General features: G+C 51.7%; 6 protein-coding genes across 6 annotated transcripts; 4 read left to right on the plus strand and 2 right to left on the minus strand.

The window, feature by feature from the left end:
- Positions 1-361: 361 nt before the first annotated feature.
- On the plus strand, positions 362-2661 carry JCM6883_004037 (uncharacterized protein; the record flags this gene model as incomplete). Its single annotated transcript, XM_076634729.1, has 10 exons — positions 362-607; positions 687-740; positions 858-1072; positions 1146-1234; positions 1302-1319; positions 1388-1552; positions 1615-1892; positions 1958-2215; positions 2287-2374; positions 2438-2661. 10 exons carry the CDS (start codon positions 362-364, stop codon positions 2659-2661), a joined length of 1635 nt encoding a protein of 544 aa, XP_076485290.1.
- Positions 2662-3107: 446 nt separating this feature from the next.
- Positions 3108-6320, minus strand: ATM1 (ATP-binding cassette Fe/S cluster precursor transporter ATM1; the record flags this gene model as incomplete). The annotated part of the gene is made up of 13 exons (XM_076634730.1): positions 3108-3330; positions 3400-3497; positions 3561-4097; positions 4170-4252; positions 4320-4394; positions 4461-4635; positions 4702-4789; positions 4854-4942; positions 5016-5097; positions 5190-5376; positions 5451-5568; positions 5639-6142; positions 6279-6320. 13 exons carry the CDS (start codon positions 6318-6320, stop codon positions 3108-3110), a joined length of 2301 nt encoding a protein of 766 aa, XP_076485291.1.
- Positions 6321-6630: 310 nt separating this feature from the next.
- Positions 6631-9341, plus strand: RAD30 (DNA-directed DNA polymerase eta; the record flags this gene model as incomplete). Its single annotated transcript, XM_076634731.1, has 7 exons — positions 6631-7164; positions 7233-7799; positions 7867-7997; positions 8068-8159; positions 8217-8293; positions 8358-8435; positions 8499-9341. 7 exons carry the CDS (start codon positions 6631-6633, stop codon positions 9339-9341), a joined length of 2322 nt encoding a protein of 773 aa, XP_076485292.1.
- A 243-nt stretch (positions 9342-9584) lies between these two features.
- On the plus strand, positions 9585-10750 carry DOT5 (thioredoxin peroxidase DOT5; the record flags this gene model as incomplete). Its single annotated transcript, XM_076634732.1, has 5 exons — positions 9585-10041; positions 10151-10222; positions 10290-10301; positions 10365-10560; positions 10627-10750. The coding sequence occupies 5 exons, from the start codon at positions 9585-9587 to the stop codon at positions 10748-10750; spliced, it is 861 nt and encodes a 286-aa protein (XP_076485293.1).
- Positions 10751-11240: 490 nt separating this feature from the next.
- On the minus strand, positions 11241-12061 carry JCM6883_004041 (glutaredoxin; the record flags this gene model as incomplete). Its single annotated transcript, XM_076634733.1, has 5 exons — positions 11241-11308; positions 11382-11451; positions 11548-11635; positions 11719-11734; positions 11830-12061. 5 exons carry the CDS (start codon positions 12059-12061, stop codon positions 11241-11243), a joined length of 474 nt encoding a protein of 157 aa, XP_076485294.1.
- A 275-nt stretch (positions 12062-12336) lies between these two features.
- Positions 12337-16199, plus strand: JCM6883_004042 (autophagy-related protein 13; the record flags this gene model as incomplete). The annotated part of the gene is made up of 4 exons (XM_076634734.1): positions 12337-12813; positions 12882-13702; positions 13762-13912; positions 13980-16199. The coding sequence occupies 4 exons, from the start codon at positions 12337-12339 to the stop codon at positions 16197-16199; spliced, it is 3669 nt and encodes a 1222-aa protein (XP_076485295.1).
- Positions 16200-16502: the final 303 nt, after the last annotated feature.

A 16502-nucleotide genomic window follows, 5' to 3' on the forward strand; every position in this document is an offset into this window, starting at 1 on the left:
AAGTTGATCCGTTCTCACTCCAATCACTAAACTCCGGTGTCGGATCCCGAGTCTCGATCTAACTTGCACTCGATCGGACTTAGCCTAGACTCTCATCTTGCTTGTAGCCAAGGGTAGAAGAAAGATACGCCCTCTCTATCAGTTCTTATCTCCTGCTTCGCACAAGTTATCACGGCGAATTCTTTCTTTCGTTCGCTCCCTTCTTCCTCTCCAGCTTCCTCTCTTCCTTCATTCTTTCATTCTTTCCAACAACTCTCACGACACCCACGACAACCCCGCTGGACGGTCTCTCCTCCACTTGGAACTTCAATCAACGAAACCTTAAACGGAATCTCTCTCGACGAAGAAGAACCTTTTCAGCATGTCGGCTCAAGACAAGATCTCCCGCGAATCCTCAATCACACCTGCAAGCCCCGCTACGAAAGAAGCCGATGAAGCTCTCACCGCCTCACTCTCTCGAATGGGAGGTCCTCCTCCGTTCAAGTGGTCTTCACTCTGGAAACCTGCCGTCGTCAACCATCTTAACGGCAAGAGTTACACCATCCCCCTTTTAAACCTCCGCGACCAGTACTCGATCAACTTCCATCTCGCATGGCTCGGATTCTTCGTGAGTTTCAAACTTGCGTTTCTTCTTCTGGCCCCAACGCTTGTGATGCTGACAGCATCGCTTCGTCTGATTCCTACAGGTCGCGTTCTTGTCGTGGTTCGCATTCCCTCCCTTGATTCCTGAAGCAATCAGAGTAAGTCGCCGTTGTCGCTCGAAACAGCTCAAAAAGACAAGCGTTTTGCTCTCGCGTACTTTTGTTCTCCAAAAGACGTCGACTGACATCATGAGCTCGCTCTCGTCTACTGTATAGCGTGACCTCAACCTTACGCCCGCTCAAATCGGAAACTCCAACATTGCCGCTCTTTCCTCGACTTTGATCGTGCGATTTGCGATTGGACCTCTCGTCGACCGCTATGGACCCCGTTTGACTATGGCTGGACTCCTCATCGTCGGTAGTATCCCTTCTGGACTCGCGGGAACCGTCACTTCGGCCGAAGGTCTCTACGTGATCCGATTCTTCATTGGGTGAGTTGCTTCTTCTTTCGCTGTTCTATTCGGTCCGGCTCACAATGCTGACTCTTCGTTCTTATCCTTCTAGTATCCTCGGTGGAACCTTCGTCCCCTGTCTCGCTTGGAGTACGTGCTTCTTCGACAAAACGAGCGTTGGAACTGCCAACGCTTTGGTCGGTAAGACTCTTCCGCTTCTCTCGACTATCTCACTCCTAGCTAATCTCGACTCTTTGACTGTACTCAGGTGGATGGGGTAACCTCGGTGAGTCTCCTTTCCAAGTTTCATTTCCGAGGGTCTAAGCTCATGATGTCTCGAATCGCGTTACACAGGTGGTGGTGTCACTTTCGTCGTCATGGTCGCTCTCTACGAATCCCTCATCCATAGAGGTCTCACCGACTCGGTCGCCTGGCGAGCTTCCTTCGCGATCGTCCCTGTTCCCATCCTTTGGCTCGTCGCTGGACTCTGCATTTTCGTTGGAACTGATCACCCCGCCGGTAAGCTTCTCCTTCGCTCTCTTGCCGCAAGCGATCCTTATTGACTCTCTTTGATGCTGCAGGCAAATGGTCCGCCCGACACACTCTTCCCGCTTCGGCGATTGCCGCTCGTCAAGGTCATTTCGCTGCGCTCGACCCCTCCGAACGCCGAGTCATCGAGAGCAAGATGCGCGAGAAGTCGAACAACGCTACCAGTCGTGTACAAGCCGTCAATGACGATGAAGACGAAGCCGCCGCTGAAGTACCTCTCGATTTGGCCGTCTCAGAACCTTTGACGATGAAAATGTTCTGGGCCATCATGTCGAGCTCTACCACTTGGCTTCCCGGCTTGATGTATGCCGTGAGTCGCATCCTATTCGCTCTTTGACTGCAGTCGAACTATAACTCATTCATGGTTGTCCACAGACTACCTTCGGATTCGAATTGGCGGTCGACGCAAACTTGGCGAACGTTCTCGATGGGGATCACCCTGGACTTGGTCAACTCAAAGCTGGTTACTACACTTCTACTTTTGGTTTCCTTAACATCGTCACTCGTCCGTTCGGTGGTTACCTCGGAGACAAAGTTTACACCATGAAACGATTTGGAGGAGTCCGAGCGAAGAAGTACCTCACTATCGTCCTCGGTTTCTTACAAGGTGTTATGACCCTCGCTTACGGTCTCGTGAGTCCCGTCATCTCTGCATCTTGTGCGAATCGAGACGGCAAATCTGACGATTCGACGTTCTTCAACAGTACGTTCGTCAATGCTACTTGGACGGATCTCGTCCTGACCTCAACACGCAAATGGGTCTTGTCGTTCTAATGGCTGTATTCTGTGAAGGTTAGTAAACACGTTCTCCGCTGTCTTGCGAAACCAACTGACTCACTTCGATTTGATCTCTAGTCGGAAACGGTGCCAACTTCGCGCTCGTCCCTCACTGCAACGTCAACTCGAACGGAGTGGTCAGTGGAATTGTCGGAGCAATGGGCAACTTTGGAGGTATCCTCTTCGCGATCATGTTCCGCTTCCACCACGAGCTCGGATACAGCACGGCCTGGATCATCGCGGGAGGGTTTGCCATGGGAGTCAACCTTCTTTGTATCCTTCTTAGAGCACCTAAAGTATAGATTACTACGCAGTCCTTGTATTTCCCTTCTTTTACTGATCTTCTCCCTTAGAGCTTTCCTCCCGGGTTTTGTGCTTTGTCACTTTGTCTCCTCCTACTATAGTCTGTCGAAATAGAACAATCTCTCTCTGCATCGGACTTGTGGCTTGCGCGAGTGCTCGAGATGCATCACAAAAAGGTTGAACCTTGCGAAGTTGAAACCTGAATTGTTTCAGCAAGGTCGGAGACGGGCTCGACTGTGTGACTTAAGGGAGACTACAGGATCGTCCTGTTACCATGGCTCCGAAGGCTAGATCCCATTCGGAAGACGAGAGGCTGCATAGGGTGAAAGTACTGTAGTCGATATTTTTGTTGCAACAGGTTGAATTTTGGATACAATGCTAAGAGACTTGCGTAGCGTCACTGCTCCTCTTTGACGTCCATCAATCATCGGTGGGATCGATCCTTCTAACGCTTGAGCTCTTCCTCAACAGTCTCGTTCGGTTTCTGTTCGACTTCTTCTAGCTCTTCCCGTTTCCCTTCGTCTTCAACTTCCCATACTTCGTTCTGCATCTGCCACATATCGTAATACCTTCGTCGTTTCGCCATCAGCTCGTAGTGAGTTCCTTGTTCCGCGACGTAGCCATCAGCGAGGAGAATAATCAGATCCGAATCAGCGATTGTCTTCAACCTGCTCACACGGTCATTGGTGTCAGCACACTTCGACGAGGGCTGAGTATATGGTGTGAAAAGAGCGAACCGATGTGCGATGAAGATCGAAGTTCTCGCTTTCGAAAGGAGAGTTTGATTGATGTTCCGCATCAGATCCGCTTCGGTAGTTGAGTCTAAGGCCGAAGTCTGTCGAGAATGCTCAGGGTGTCAGCTACTCGGTCACAAGAAGAGATTGCTGGGGAGACTCACAGCTTCGTCAAAGAACAGAATCTTCGGATCTTTGAGCAACAACCTCGCGACTGCCAATCTCTGCTTCTCTCCTCCACTGATCATCATTCCTCGTTCTCCAACCTTCGTCTCCCACTTGTCAGGGAGTACCTCGATAGTCTTGTCAACGTTTGCTAACCTCGCCGCTTCTTTCACTTCTTCGTCCGTCGCATCCAATCTTCCGTATCGAATATTGTGTAAGATGTTCGAATGGAACAGGGGGGTCTCTTGAGGTACGACTCCAATCTCTTTCCTCAACGACTCGAGTTCGATATCCGTCAATTCTTGATCATCGATAAAGATTCGACCTTGACTAGGTTGATAGAACCTGAACAAGAGTCGGAAGACGGTTGATTTCCCGCATCCTGAGGGTCCGACCAAGGCGACTTTCTTGCCGGCGGGAATCGTGAATGAGACGTCTTTGAAGATGGGTCGCTCAGGGTGGTATCCGAACGAGACGTTTTCGAATCGGATTTCTCCTCCTCGAGGAAGAGCGAGAGGCTTAGCTGTCGGAGAGTCCTACGTGACCGCGATGCGAGAATGTATTAGTAAGTGACATCTCGAGGGAGAAGGAGGAAACAGCGCAGGTACCTTGATCGTGGTTCCGACTGATTGCAAGTTGAAAAGAGTATCCATGTCGATCAAACTTTGTCTCAACTCGCGATACACCGTACCTGAAGACACAAAACGTTCTTCTCAGTCCTCGAGAACGGAGGGAGAAGTAAACGAGTGAGAGCTTACCGAGGAAGTTGAGAGGGAGGGACAGCTGAAAGACGAGTTGGTTGACCATGACCAAATCTCCGACCGTCATGCTACCTACCACGTGACGGGAAGACCCTAATCAGTCTCCTTGTGCAGATAGAAGGCGTTCGAGCTGCTCACCATCGAGGATCCCTTTCGCTCCGAGATACATCATTCCCGTCAGGGCGGTCGAAAAGATCATGTTCTGACCGATGTTCAGAGCAGCCAACGAAGTCGAGATCTTGACTGATGCCTTTGTGTAGTCTTTCATCGCTTTGTCGTACTGTCGGACCTCGAAAGCTTCATTGTTGAAGTACTGCGAATCGAATCAATCTGTCAGCTCGAGTCTCAATGCTGGATGGGATAGGGCAAATGGACTGACTTTTACCGCCTCGTAATTGATCAAAGAGTCGACCGACATCGTCGCAGCTCGATTGTCGGCAGCGTTCGCTTGTTTCCGGAATTTTGTCCTGTGGAGGCACAGAGGTTTCGAATCTCGACGAAACAGAGGGATTCAAAGGACTTCGTGCGCACCTCCAAGCGGTAGTCTTAATAGTAAACCAAGAGTAAGCGGCCATTGTCCCGAAAGTCACTGCGGCGAAATCCCATCCGAATTTGTAGCTCTGTGTACATCAGGAACCGTCAGACGAATGGGATAAGGGCTCAGCCAGTCTCCTTCTATGACTCAGGACGTACGAGAATCCCGCAAACCATCGTGATCTCGAGTGCGGTAGGTACAACATGGAAAACGACCGAACTCAACAAGAACGAGATACCTCTGTTGCGAGGACAGCCGATGTTAGCTCCATGCGGTCAACCCTCAAAATATAGAGGCGAGATCGCTATCAGCTAACGCCGACGTCGACTCACTTGGTACCTCGATCGATCGCTCTCGTTAGACCTCCCGTTTGTCGAGTCAAATGAAATCCGATATCCAGGTTCAAGAGGTGGGCAAAGACATTGCGAGCGACTCTTCGGATAGCACCTTGAGCGACGTTTGCAAAGACAGCGTTCCGCAGCTCGGAGAAGAGTCCAGCTCCGATCCGAGCGAGTCCATCTGGCGAGAGCGATGAATGCCGAATCAGTCTTGCGTGCGTTGAGACGACGACTGAGAGCGGAAGAGGAGCTCACATCCAACGATGACCGTCCCGGCAATCGCCAAGACACCTTGAGAGGAGGTTGGATCGACTTCGACGTTTAGAGTGTCGATGATGCTCTTGAAGAAGAACGGGACTTGAACGTTCAAGAGCTAGCTCGAACAAGATGAGTGGGTCAGTATTCTCTCAGATGTTGCCCGTGCTGAAGAGAGGGAGACCAACCTTTCCACCAACGAGCAACGAAATTGCCAACAAAACTCTCGTTTTCGTTCCCCAATCGTTCTTCGGCCAAACATTCGGTAACAGCTTCTTGATGATATCCCAATCTCTCCTCGTCTGTTCTCTATCACTGACCTCTTCGGGTTTGCTCACGTCCTTCGTTGTTGACGACGAGTCCTTGTCTGTTCTCGAACGCTCTTTCTGATGTCCTTCGGGTCCTGAATGAGGTTGAGTCGCTTTCGACGCCGCGACATGGTGATCTTCATCTTCGTGGTGTTCTGGATCGTGCTTCTTTGGCGGTGCAGGCTTCGGTGCATCACTGTCGCGAGCGTACGAGGCATGAGTTCGGATACTCGTGAGAATCGGAGTTGGAGGAAAGGCGAGCGGAATCGAGGAAGGTTTTCTGCGCGATCGAGGGAGCTGTATCCGCTTCGGCGTGAAGGAGGGGAGGGTGGAATGGCATCGAATGCAACTCGAAGTCGGGTTCCGAGGTGGAGTCAAGTTAACCTATTGCCTTGTGAACTCGTCAGCAATAGCCTCGTACGTAGCAGAAATATCGTGATACGATAGGCTGCACGGATAGCCCATGCGATAGAGAGGGGAGAGGGATGCGATGACACAATCGGGAGAGTTTGGAACTTACAGCATTCCTCAGCAGCCCATCGAATGCTCTACGGCTCGCCATCTAGTATCCGAGCACTACCTTACACAACTAATCGAAGTTTGGCGGAGAGCGAGAGCGAGGTGGTCAAGAGTCTAAGAGAATGCGTCCAAAGTTCGGAGCCTGCCGCCTTCGCTTCTCCTCCTCGCTCATCTGCATTGATCAACGCCTAGGTACGTACTTACTACCTTAGTGAGCTGAGTACAAGCAGCCGATCGCGTAATTGACTCGCTTTTCGCCGATTCTTCCTATTCTTCTGCTTCATCTCGTTCAACTCTTTGCTCCCTCGTCTCAGCAGCTACAGCTCTCAAGGCAACCCAGTCGCCCAGCCAGGATGGGTTCGCCCCCGATTCCAGATCGATCCCCTCCCCGCCCTCACCCAGGTCAACGGCCACCGCTCGATCCGGCTTCAGTTCCCTTCTCTCCTCCGAAACGCAAGTCTGGCGGGTCGATCAAGGGCAAGGAGAAGGTCGTGCAAGATGGAGATGTACAGGGCGCGGCACAGATGGCGCAAGGAGCTCAGGGAATCGGGCAGGTCACTTATCGACATTTACTCGGAACGAACAATCTCGGAGCTGCAAACCCACTCAGGGTGATAGCACACGTCGACATCGACGCAGCATACGCGAGCATGGAAATGGTACGGCTCAAACTCGACCCCACGCAACCGATGGCGACGCAACAGTGGAACGGTCTGATCGCAGTCAATTATCCAGCTCGAGCTTACGGCATCACTCGACACGAATCCCCTGCTGAAGCACTCAAGAAGTGTCCACATCTGAAGTTGGTTCACGTTCAGACCTATCGAAATGGAGATACAGAGCCTGGTTATTGGTCAGATCCGCCTCCGAGTCCCGCGACACACAAAGTGAGCCCTCCCTTCCCCATCTCCTGCTGCGGGAGAGTATCTGACGCAGATCTCACTCGCTTGAACAGGTCTCACTAGACATGTACCGCAAAGAATCTCGCAAGATTTTATCCGTTTTCCAAGAATTCTGCCCCATCGTCGAAAAAGCCTCAATCGACGAATCCTTCCTCGACTTGACTTCGCTCGTTCGTACTAGACTCCTCGAAGAATACCCTCAACTTCGAGCCGCTCCTCCCGAATCTCCACTCGGTCCCGACACTCCTCTCCCTTTGCCTCACGAACTCGACATCAATCATATTGAATGGGAAGAATTGGGGAATCTCGTTCCGAGGAATGGTCAGAAGAAGGATAGACTGAAGAGACTGGATTCAAACGGGACCGAATTACCTCCGTCTTCTTCTCCGTCGAAACCGTCAACCTCGGCTGCCGATCAGTCAGGAGAACCGGAAGAGGAGGATGAAGATCGAGAACCACCTCTCACTTGGTCCGATTTGGCTCTCTCGTTCGGAGCAGCGATCGTCTCGAAGATCCGAGCAGAGACGCATCAACGGTTGGGGTACACTTGTTCAGCTGGAATCGCTCCGAATAAAATGTTGGCGAAACTTTGTTCGGCTTGGAAGAAACCCAACGCGCAGGTCAGTCTCTCCCTCTATTTGGCTCGCGTAATCCGGCGATTGACGATGTATGACCACTCTACAATAGACTATCCTACGACATTGTGCGGTTTTAGCGTTCTTGAGACCGATGCCGTTTCAAAAGATTCGGAACCTCGGAGGTAAACTTGGAAACGCAGTGAAAGAAACCTACGAAGCTGAGACTGTCGAAGACCTTCAGTACGTTCTGGGCACCACGCATCTATAGCAAAAGAAACGCTGCTGATGCATTCGGTCCCTGCTCGTACAGACAATACACTCTGGCGGAATTGCAAGCGAAACTGGGAGACGATAGTGGAGTTTGGTTGTGGGAAGTTTGTCGAGGCCTTGATTTCACCGAAGGTGAATCTCTTTCATCTCTCGCAATGCCTGCTACGTACTCACACAGTCGAAGTACAGTTGAACCGAAAACAAATGTCAAATCAATGTTGTCGAGTAAAAACTTCCGGCCTTACATTTACCACTACAGCGAAGTCGTACGTCCTCTGACCCCGGCTCAGTACAGGCTTTGAACCTGACCTGAGAGTGTCGTTGATGTAGATTCACTGGTTGAACATCCTCGCGACTGAGCTTCACCTTCGACTCACGGATGCTCGAGAAGAATCTCCTGGACTCTGGGTAAGTCTCTCTGACACTCTATCTCTACCCAGAGTGACAGCTTACGCGTCGTGGTTGCTTCAGCCAAAGACGATCACGTTCACCCATCGATCTCCGACATTCGTAATCCGTTCTCATCAATCCTCTTTCCCCTTCACCTCAAACCTTACCATCTCCTACATTTTCCGTCAAGCCGAGAAGCTCTTACGTGTCGCGATCGGATCCGCCGCCGCGACCGAAAAGAACGATGCAGGAGGAGGAGGCGCGATCAAAGGAGATACGAAAATCGGACCTTATGGGAACATTCAACTGAGTTTCAGTGGACTCGAGAGACTCGAAGAAGGTCAGAAAGGTATTGCTGGATTCTTCTCTGCGAGATCGAAGGACGGGTTGGCGTCGGAAGACAAGAAGGGGAAGGAGAAACGAACGATCCCGAAGGAGGAGGACGATATCGAGATTCTCCCGGTCGAACCGACGACGAAGAAACGGAAACTCGAGGAGACGAACTCGGCGCCGCCTTCTCCTCCTCCGACAACTACAAAAGCGAAACCAGAACGACGTCGTCAACTCCCGACCTTTACCTGCGAACGATGTTCTCGAACTCTCGAGATCCCAGCTTCTTCCCTACCAGCTATCGTCGCTGCCGACTATTCCAAAGAAGCCATCAGAGAAGCACTCAAGAGGATAGAAGACGAGGAGAGGGATTACCATTTGGCGCGTGATATGGTCGAGGACGAAAGGAAACGAGCAGGTTGGAGAACTACCTCATCGGCCGCGGCTTCGACGAGCAAGGCGGGGAAGGATGGCGCAAGTGCCAAGGTGAAGAAGAAGAAGACGTCTACATCATCGTCGTCGAGCTCATCGAAACCGCCGAAACAGCAGAAAGAGGAGGGACAGAGAAGTTTAGGGAGTTTTTTCAAGAAATAGTTTTGCTTCGTTTCTGGGGTTTGCGCTTTGCTTTTTTGTCGTTGTAACAATTAGCTTCTGTTCGGATTATCGCCAAACGAGAGAAAGAGAACGTTGGGCGAAAGTGAGAAGTGCGATCGGGATTCAAAACAAGAAAGGATTCGAACGGAACGAGTTCCAGATTCGGAGGCATTCATTCGCTCTCTTCTCTCCATCTTTCGCCAATTGCTTATCGCCTAATCGCGCTCTTACAACCTCGACAATATGCCCAGCACCCGATCTGAATCAGCGCCTCGCCGCTCAAGTCGCGCGTCGGACCTCGAAAAGGCGAAACAACAAGCCGAAAAGAAGATGAAGTCTACGGCGTCCAAAGCCGCTCGCGCCGTGAAACCTAAAGCCGAGGAAGCCAAGAAGGTAGTCAAGAAGACGGCCGCGAAAGTAGAGAAGAAGGTAGCGTCGAAACCCTCGACTAACAACAATAACAACAACAAGAAGTCGACGTCGAAGAGCGCGTCTACCAAGTCGACTCCCGCTCCCGCGAAACCAGCACCCGCTCCTCGAGGTCCCCCGAAGGAACGAGGTGCTCCCCCTACCGCGGAGGAGAAGAAGGAACTCAAAGCCGCGAAGAAGGAGTCCGCCCAAACGGCAAAGACAGACAAGAAATCAAACGGATCTGGGTACCAAGAGGGAGATGCCGTAGAGGATATCACTCTCAAGAATGGTACGCTCTCGTTCTTTCGTTGTCTCCGTCGCGTGAGTCGAGAAAACTTACCTTTGTTTGTTTTTCCCCGACTCTCCCTCGCCTGGCTCTCTCTTTTTGCTCTGATCAGATTCGGATCAAGATGTTGCCCTTTCATCCCTTTACAACGAGTCTGGTCTCGTCATCTTTACTTACCCGAAAGGTGAGCTTTGCATTCATCCCCTCGTTCGAACTCGATTATTGACGCGTCGTTCAATCAAAACTCACAGCCAACACTCCCGGTGAGCTTCATTCACTCGCTCTCCCCTAGACAGTCTCACTGACCTCGGTCGCTTCGTTCTCAGGCTGCACGACTCAATCTTGCAACTACCGCGATATCACTTCTGAATTCGAATCGCTCGGCTACAAGATCCTAGGACTCTCCCGCGATTCCCCCAAATCCCAAGCGAGCTGGAAGACGAAGCACGACTTCGAATACGATTTGTTGTGCGATCCCGACGCAGAACTCCTCAAGAAATTGGGAGCGACCGAAACTCAAAAGTTAGTCTTCCTACCCTTCAAATTCTCACCCTCCTGATCCTGACGACTGACCGTGTTGCGATTCAGACGATGCCATTTCATCATTGAGAAAGGAGGTAAACTCCTCGAAGCGAAAATCGGAGTCAAGCCCGCCGACGATGCGAAGAACGCTCTCGAATTCATCAAATCTCTCTCCGACAAGAAAGAGTAAAAGACTCCCCCTTCGCTCTTACTGAACTCGACAGAATGTAGTCATCGCTCCACCTCCTCTCCTTAATACCCCTATCGCGTCAACTACGGTTTCGAAAATCGATCCAAACTCCTCACTCCCCCCTCTATCCTCCTTTTCTACTGAATACCCCATCTTATCGCAGGACAATCTTTTCGCTTTTCTTCTCGATACTCCACCATACAAACAGTCTTTTATCAACTCCTTTTTTTGTTTCTCTCGAGCTCTCTCCGTGTCTGTGTTCTTTGTGTTGCTCCCCGTTCTTGAATCTCCTTCTTGTTTATTATGAGTTTTTCGCCTCCTTATGTCGTGAAAAGAGTCTTTTCCCAAAACTTCCTTTCTCCGCTGCGTGGTGTCGTTGGTGCTGCCCTCTCGCGTCGAATGCGCGATGCCAGAAAGGGAGAGAGAAAACAGATTTCAATGTCATGATTCATTCACAAAAGCTAAGCGTTCGAGTTCATTTCAGGATGCTCTATAGCTTTCCACCGAGGAGTTTCTTGAGTTCTCCATTCTTGTGCTTCGCTTCGAGGTCGGAAGAGCCTGAATGGAGCGAGCAACCAGCCAAAAAGTGATCAGTTTCCCTATTTTCATTTTTCGGCAATGAATCACTCACCTCCAACGTGTTGACCATCAATGAAAATGTTGGGAACGGTACGTTGTCCAGTCTTCTCAGCGAGGTAGTTCTATGTGAACGGAACGCAATCGCAGAGAATGCACGTCAGAACTCCAGAATCAACACAATCGAGAGAGCGAAGGCGCAGAGGATGTAGAGTACGTACTTGCCAGTCGGAACCTTCATCCATGTTGTCGAGCTCGTAGATCTCTGCGTCTACGCCGAGAGATTGGAGGAGGTTCTTAGCGTTGCGGCTATAGAGGGAGAGCGGCGAGCAAGTCGAATGGATGAGGTCAGCACGAGGAAACGTGAGGAAGGAGAGGTTGGGACCGCTTACCAGTAGGGGCAGTAGCCTATTAAGGTTCGAACAACGGGATTAGCTCTTAGTCAGACACGACATCGAGGGGAACCGGTCCAGAGTAGGAAGGAGAAGAAGATGAAGACTTACTCTTGGAGAAGACTACGACATGACCGGCAGAGATCTTTTGATCAACAGTTTGTTTAACGGACATTGTTTCGGTAGTGGTGGTAGGTTCGGGTGAAGGGGAGGAAGGAGAGAGAGATGACGAATACGTTGAGAGAGTTGCGAAATTGAGACTGGTCCACACTAGGGCTAGGATCGGGAGTAGGCTGATAAAGGAGAGTACTACGAGTAACTTCTTCCGAGGCGTCAGAAGCATGCACAGGTCAAAGAAGGAGAGACAACAACGAACGACATGCCGAATCTCGTTCCGAAGGGTCTCTCTTCGCGACTACCACACTCTGAGTCCTTCCGCCTCGACTATCCACTACGACCAACTATCGCAGCCTACCCACGAGCGAACGACTGCACCACGACCCCGTTTCGGTTCATTCGCCCCCCACTTCGACCGATCGTCTCCTCCTCCTCTCTACTCCCCTCGCCCTACGCCCGTTAGACTCTGCCCAGACGATCAAAAGCAACATCAGTTAGTGCATGTCCTGGACGCAGAGTTACTCAAGCGATTCCAGACCGAGTTCCCGTTCTCCTCCTCCTCCTTCAACCACTTCTCGTCAACCCCTTCGATCAGCCTCTCGCTTCAACGATCCCTCTCCATCAATCCCTTACTCCCAACAACAACAGCACCACTATGAGACAGCAGGTGGAGAAGCTGGAGGCTCAGCTCCTCGAAGTGAGGGACTGAGAAGGAAGACAACTTCGGGGTCAGGCGAGCAACAAGAACAGGACACGAGGGATCCAGCGACGAAACAGGTCGATCAGATCGTACAACACTTCTTCTCAAAGACGGTCGCGGTCATTTCGCAGACGAGAACGAATCAACAAAGCTCGAATTCATCAGGAGAGTTTCAGGATCCCTCGAGTAATAGCGCGGCACCGAGCATGAGAAGAGGTGCATCTACGACGGGATCATCTACGGGAGGGAAACGCAAAGGGGAAAAGATAAATAGCTGGGTCAGTCTCGACGAGTTTTCAATTCCGAGAGTGCAAAGCGTGCTCACAGAATTCGGTGTACACGGCAGTTCAACTTGACCCTGCCCGAGAACGAACACTTTCGAACCGAACTCAAGACCTGGCGGAACATCTCCTCGCTCCTAACTCCTCCCTCCCCATCCTCGTCTTCCTTCCTCTCTTCTCATTCGCAACCAACTCCGATCGTTCCTTCCCTCGTCCTCTCCGTTTACTTAGACGCCTCCGGACTCACTTCGAACCAAGTCCTCGTCCTATCGGATCAGAAAGGTCGTAGAACTCGAGTCGATCGATCCCTTGCGAATCAACCGGATCGATCGAGAAGTCCTCCTTCCGCCTCGACGATTCCTCGTTCAAGATCCAGGGGAGGAGCTTCGACTCCCGGAGGAGGAGGAGGAGGAGGGCGAAACTCTCAGAGTCCTTCGTCGGTAGTCCTCGAACGATGGAATTTATCTTTTCAACCCACAACTCCTTCTCCGAATCCTCCTTCTTCCCAAACATCGTCAATTTCAGATCTCGGGAAACCTTCCTCGAAACCTACTTCAACTTCGACGATCTCCCTACCATCAGTCTACAAGCATTCGATCCTCCATTTCCGATCGCTCTACACTCTCGCGAAATTGTTACCGACTCATTCACTCGCGAGGAAATTGAACCGAAGTTCTTCGAACGCTCCGCCGACGAGAGGAGGTGGGGTCAAGAATGGTGGTAATGGGGGATTGAGGATTGGGTTTAGAGTCGATGTGAGGGAGGAGGGGGATCTCGGAATGGAGACGAGAGAGGGCGAAGTTGAGGTCGAGGTACCGATCGAGAGTGAGGAGAATGGGAGGACTACGGAAACTGTGAGGTTTCCGGGAGTCGAAACTCCATTAGGGTGAGTCTTTCTCTCTCGGCTTCACTGCGCGAACTGTGAGCCTGACCTTGCGATTCCAGAACGTTGCATTTGACGGGGACTTATCGACTCAACACTGATTTCGGGGTTGAAGATATCGAGACACTGTTGAGCTCACGATTCATCGATGAGGACTTCTTTCGACCGACTGTCAATACCGCGAGGTATCGAGACAAAGAAGAATCCGGCAAAGTGAGCTTACTCTCATCCTTCTTCTGCCGTAGGTCGTAAGCTCACCTCGTCTGTTATCTTGTGACAGCCTGGGTCGTTACCAATATCTGCTCGAGCCGGAACGACGACGAATCAACCTCGACTCGGTACTTCGCCCTCTCATCAATCTCCTCCGATCACTGGATTAGGTCCTCTCCCATCTTACGGATCCCTTTCGTCTCGACATCAATACGCTCCACAACCGACCTCTTCGGCAACATCGCATCCTCCTCCGGTTCCCCCGGTTCCCCCTCTCCCTGCACCTGTTCCGCTTCACCCTGCGCATTCGAAAGAAGTCTCGACAGAATCAGGTCAATCCCTCGAAGGAGATCGCAGTCCGAGCGTATCTTCTTCGTCTCGACTTTCAGCATACGGTACCTCAGTACCTTCTCGTGTAGGCGGAGGAGAAGCTGTCGAACCAGCTTTCATCTCGTTATCACGAGCTCGGAGCGGCACGAACATCGTCGGAATTCAACGAGCTTCGCCTTCTCCCTCTCTCGGTCACGGTGGGACCGGAACGAGCGGTATCATTCGTCGAACGTCGCTCTCAGGAGGAGGAGGAGGACCTAGTAGCTCTCCATCTTCCGGGTCCCCAATCTTCCGACCAGGTTCCTACTTGTCGAATCCCTCAGCCGGAGGAGCTGGAGGAGGAGGTTTCCCAATCTCTTCTTCACCTTCCTTCGGTCCTCCATCTCGTCAACAATCGACTTTCCCTCCAAATGCGACCCCGACTTCGCAACTTACGTTCGGGAATCGAGTTTCACCACTTTCTCCACCGATGATTCCTTCAGGTCCTTCGAATTTAGGCGCAACAGCCCCTTCGAGACCGATTCCTTTACCTTCTTCGTCCTCGCCGGCTTCAGGTGGAGTTCCGATCCGAGGGTACAGCTATAGTTCGACTGGAGGCGGAGGAGGAGGAATGGGAGGAGTGGGATCTGGAAGTTGGTCGAGGAGTTACGGGAGGGGATCTTCGGGAAGCGGTGGAGATAGTGGTGGTGGTGGGATCGAATCACCAGGTCTAGCGAGACGAGCTTCCTCGAGGTTATCGTTCGGAGCAGGAAGTAGCAGTATACCTCGATCGTCGACTATCTCGGCGAATTATCTTCCGACGACGGGGAGTTCTTCGACTTCGAGGGAGGAAGAGAAACGGTTCGTCAACGAAGGGAAACCGCCTCAAGATGCTGGGGATATCAACGATTTCTTGAAACTCCTCGATGAGAAACCTGATTTCGGTGGATTAGGGAATTCGAGATTAGCGGGTAGCAGTGCGTTCGGAGCAGGAGGGTCTACCGTACTGAGGAAGAAGGACGTTGATGAACAACTCAAGATGTTGAGGAGTAGCGTATTCGGGTTCGGAGGAGGAGCCGGAGGAGGAGGAAGTAGTCCAAGTCCCCCGATGCCGGCTTTCGCAATCTCGACTGCATCCGGTACTTCGAGCCCTCGAGGAGATTTCGGAGGTATCTCGAACTTGCGCCGACAGACAAGTCGACTTTCGATCGAGGAGGAACCCGCAGAATACCATCAATCGCCAACGAGGGAACGGAAATCTCCGAGTGAAGGCGATTCTGAGAACGGACTCACTCCTCGTCCACCTTACCGACAACTCCGACCCGATCTCGTTTCGCCTCCTCTCTCGACTACTTCCGCGACTTCGACCGTTCGTCAACATCAACAACAACAACAACAACCTCTCCGATCAGATTCTCCCATGAGAATCGGCCTCGAACCTCGATTGTACCCTCTCCCGAGCTCTTCTGCGACTTCCCCTCTCGCTTCTCCTGCGATCTTACCTCCCTTCTCTTCGGTTTACCCCCCTCTACCTTATCCACCCTCAAAGGCAAAAGCCTCGACTTCGACTCGTACCGAACCAATCTCATTCTCTCCCTACATTTCAAGAGCGGCGAGATTGGCACAGCAAGATCGAGAAGGAGGAGGTTCGGGAGTCGGGAGCGAAAGGAATTCGGCTGCGGCGAGCGTTTCGAGTTTCAGTACGCAAGGGGACGAAGTCGACGCGGGCAGCTACCGAGAGGAGGAGGAAACCGTTGGTCGACTCGAGCTTGACGATGAAGAAAGGGATGAGCTTTCGGAAAGGGGACGCCGCTACAGAGCTGGAGGAGGAGAAGTCGATGAGGAGGAAATTTCCCTCTCGCATAGTCGCGACCCGACTCCTGCTGCGGCTATTCGAGTCGGAGCTGGATACTTCGCGACGAGGAGTCACAGTAGAGGGGGAGTCGGACGAAACAGTCCTCCGGATTCTTACTTGGCTTAGATTTCTAGTAGTTCTCATTCTTTCGAATCTTGCATTTTCATGCTCTCAGGCTCTCGCATACTCTCGATACGACGTCGGTCCGCCGGCGCTGGTCTCTCGTCCCTGTCTCGATGTCCAACAAGCCGAGTCTCGCACTGCGGCAACTTGCTGTGTGTCAAAGCTCACTGCGGCTTGCAATCCTCCACCTCGAAGCCACTTCCGACTGTCTCTGCCGCTGAGGTCTCACTGTCTGGGACGATTTTTGACGATGTAAATCGAAGTAGTCGCGAGTACAAAATGAAAGTGTAAACTACAGAGACATGC

Source organism: Sporobolomyces salmoneus (genome assembly GCF_050403485.1).
Source record: "Sporobolomyces salmoneus JCM6883 DNA, S_salmoneus_JCM6883_v1_ctg69, whole genome shotgun sequence".
In the NCBI taxonomy this organism is placed as follows: Eukaryota; Fungi; Basidiomycota; class Microbotryomycetes; order Sporidiobolales; family Sporidiobolaceae; genus Sporobolomyces; species Sporobolomyces salmoneus.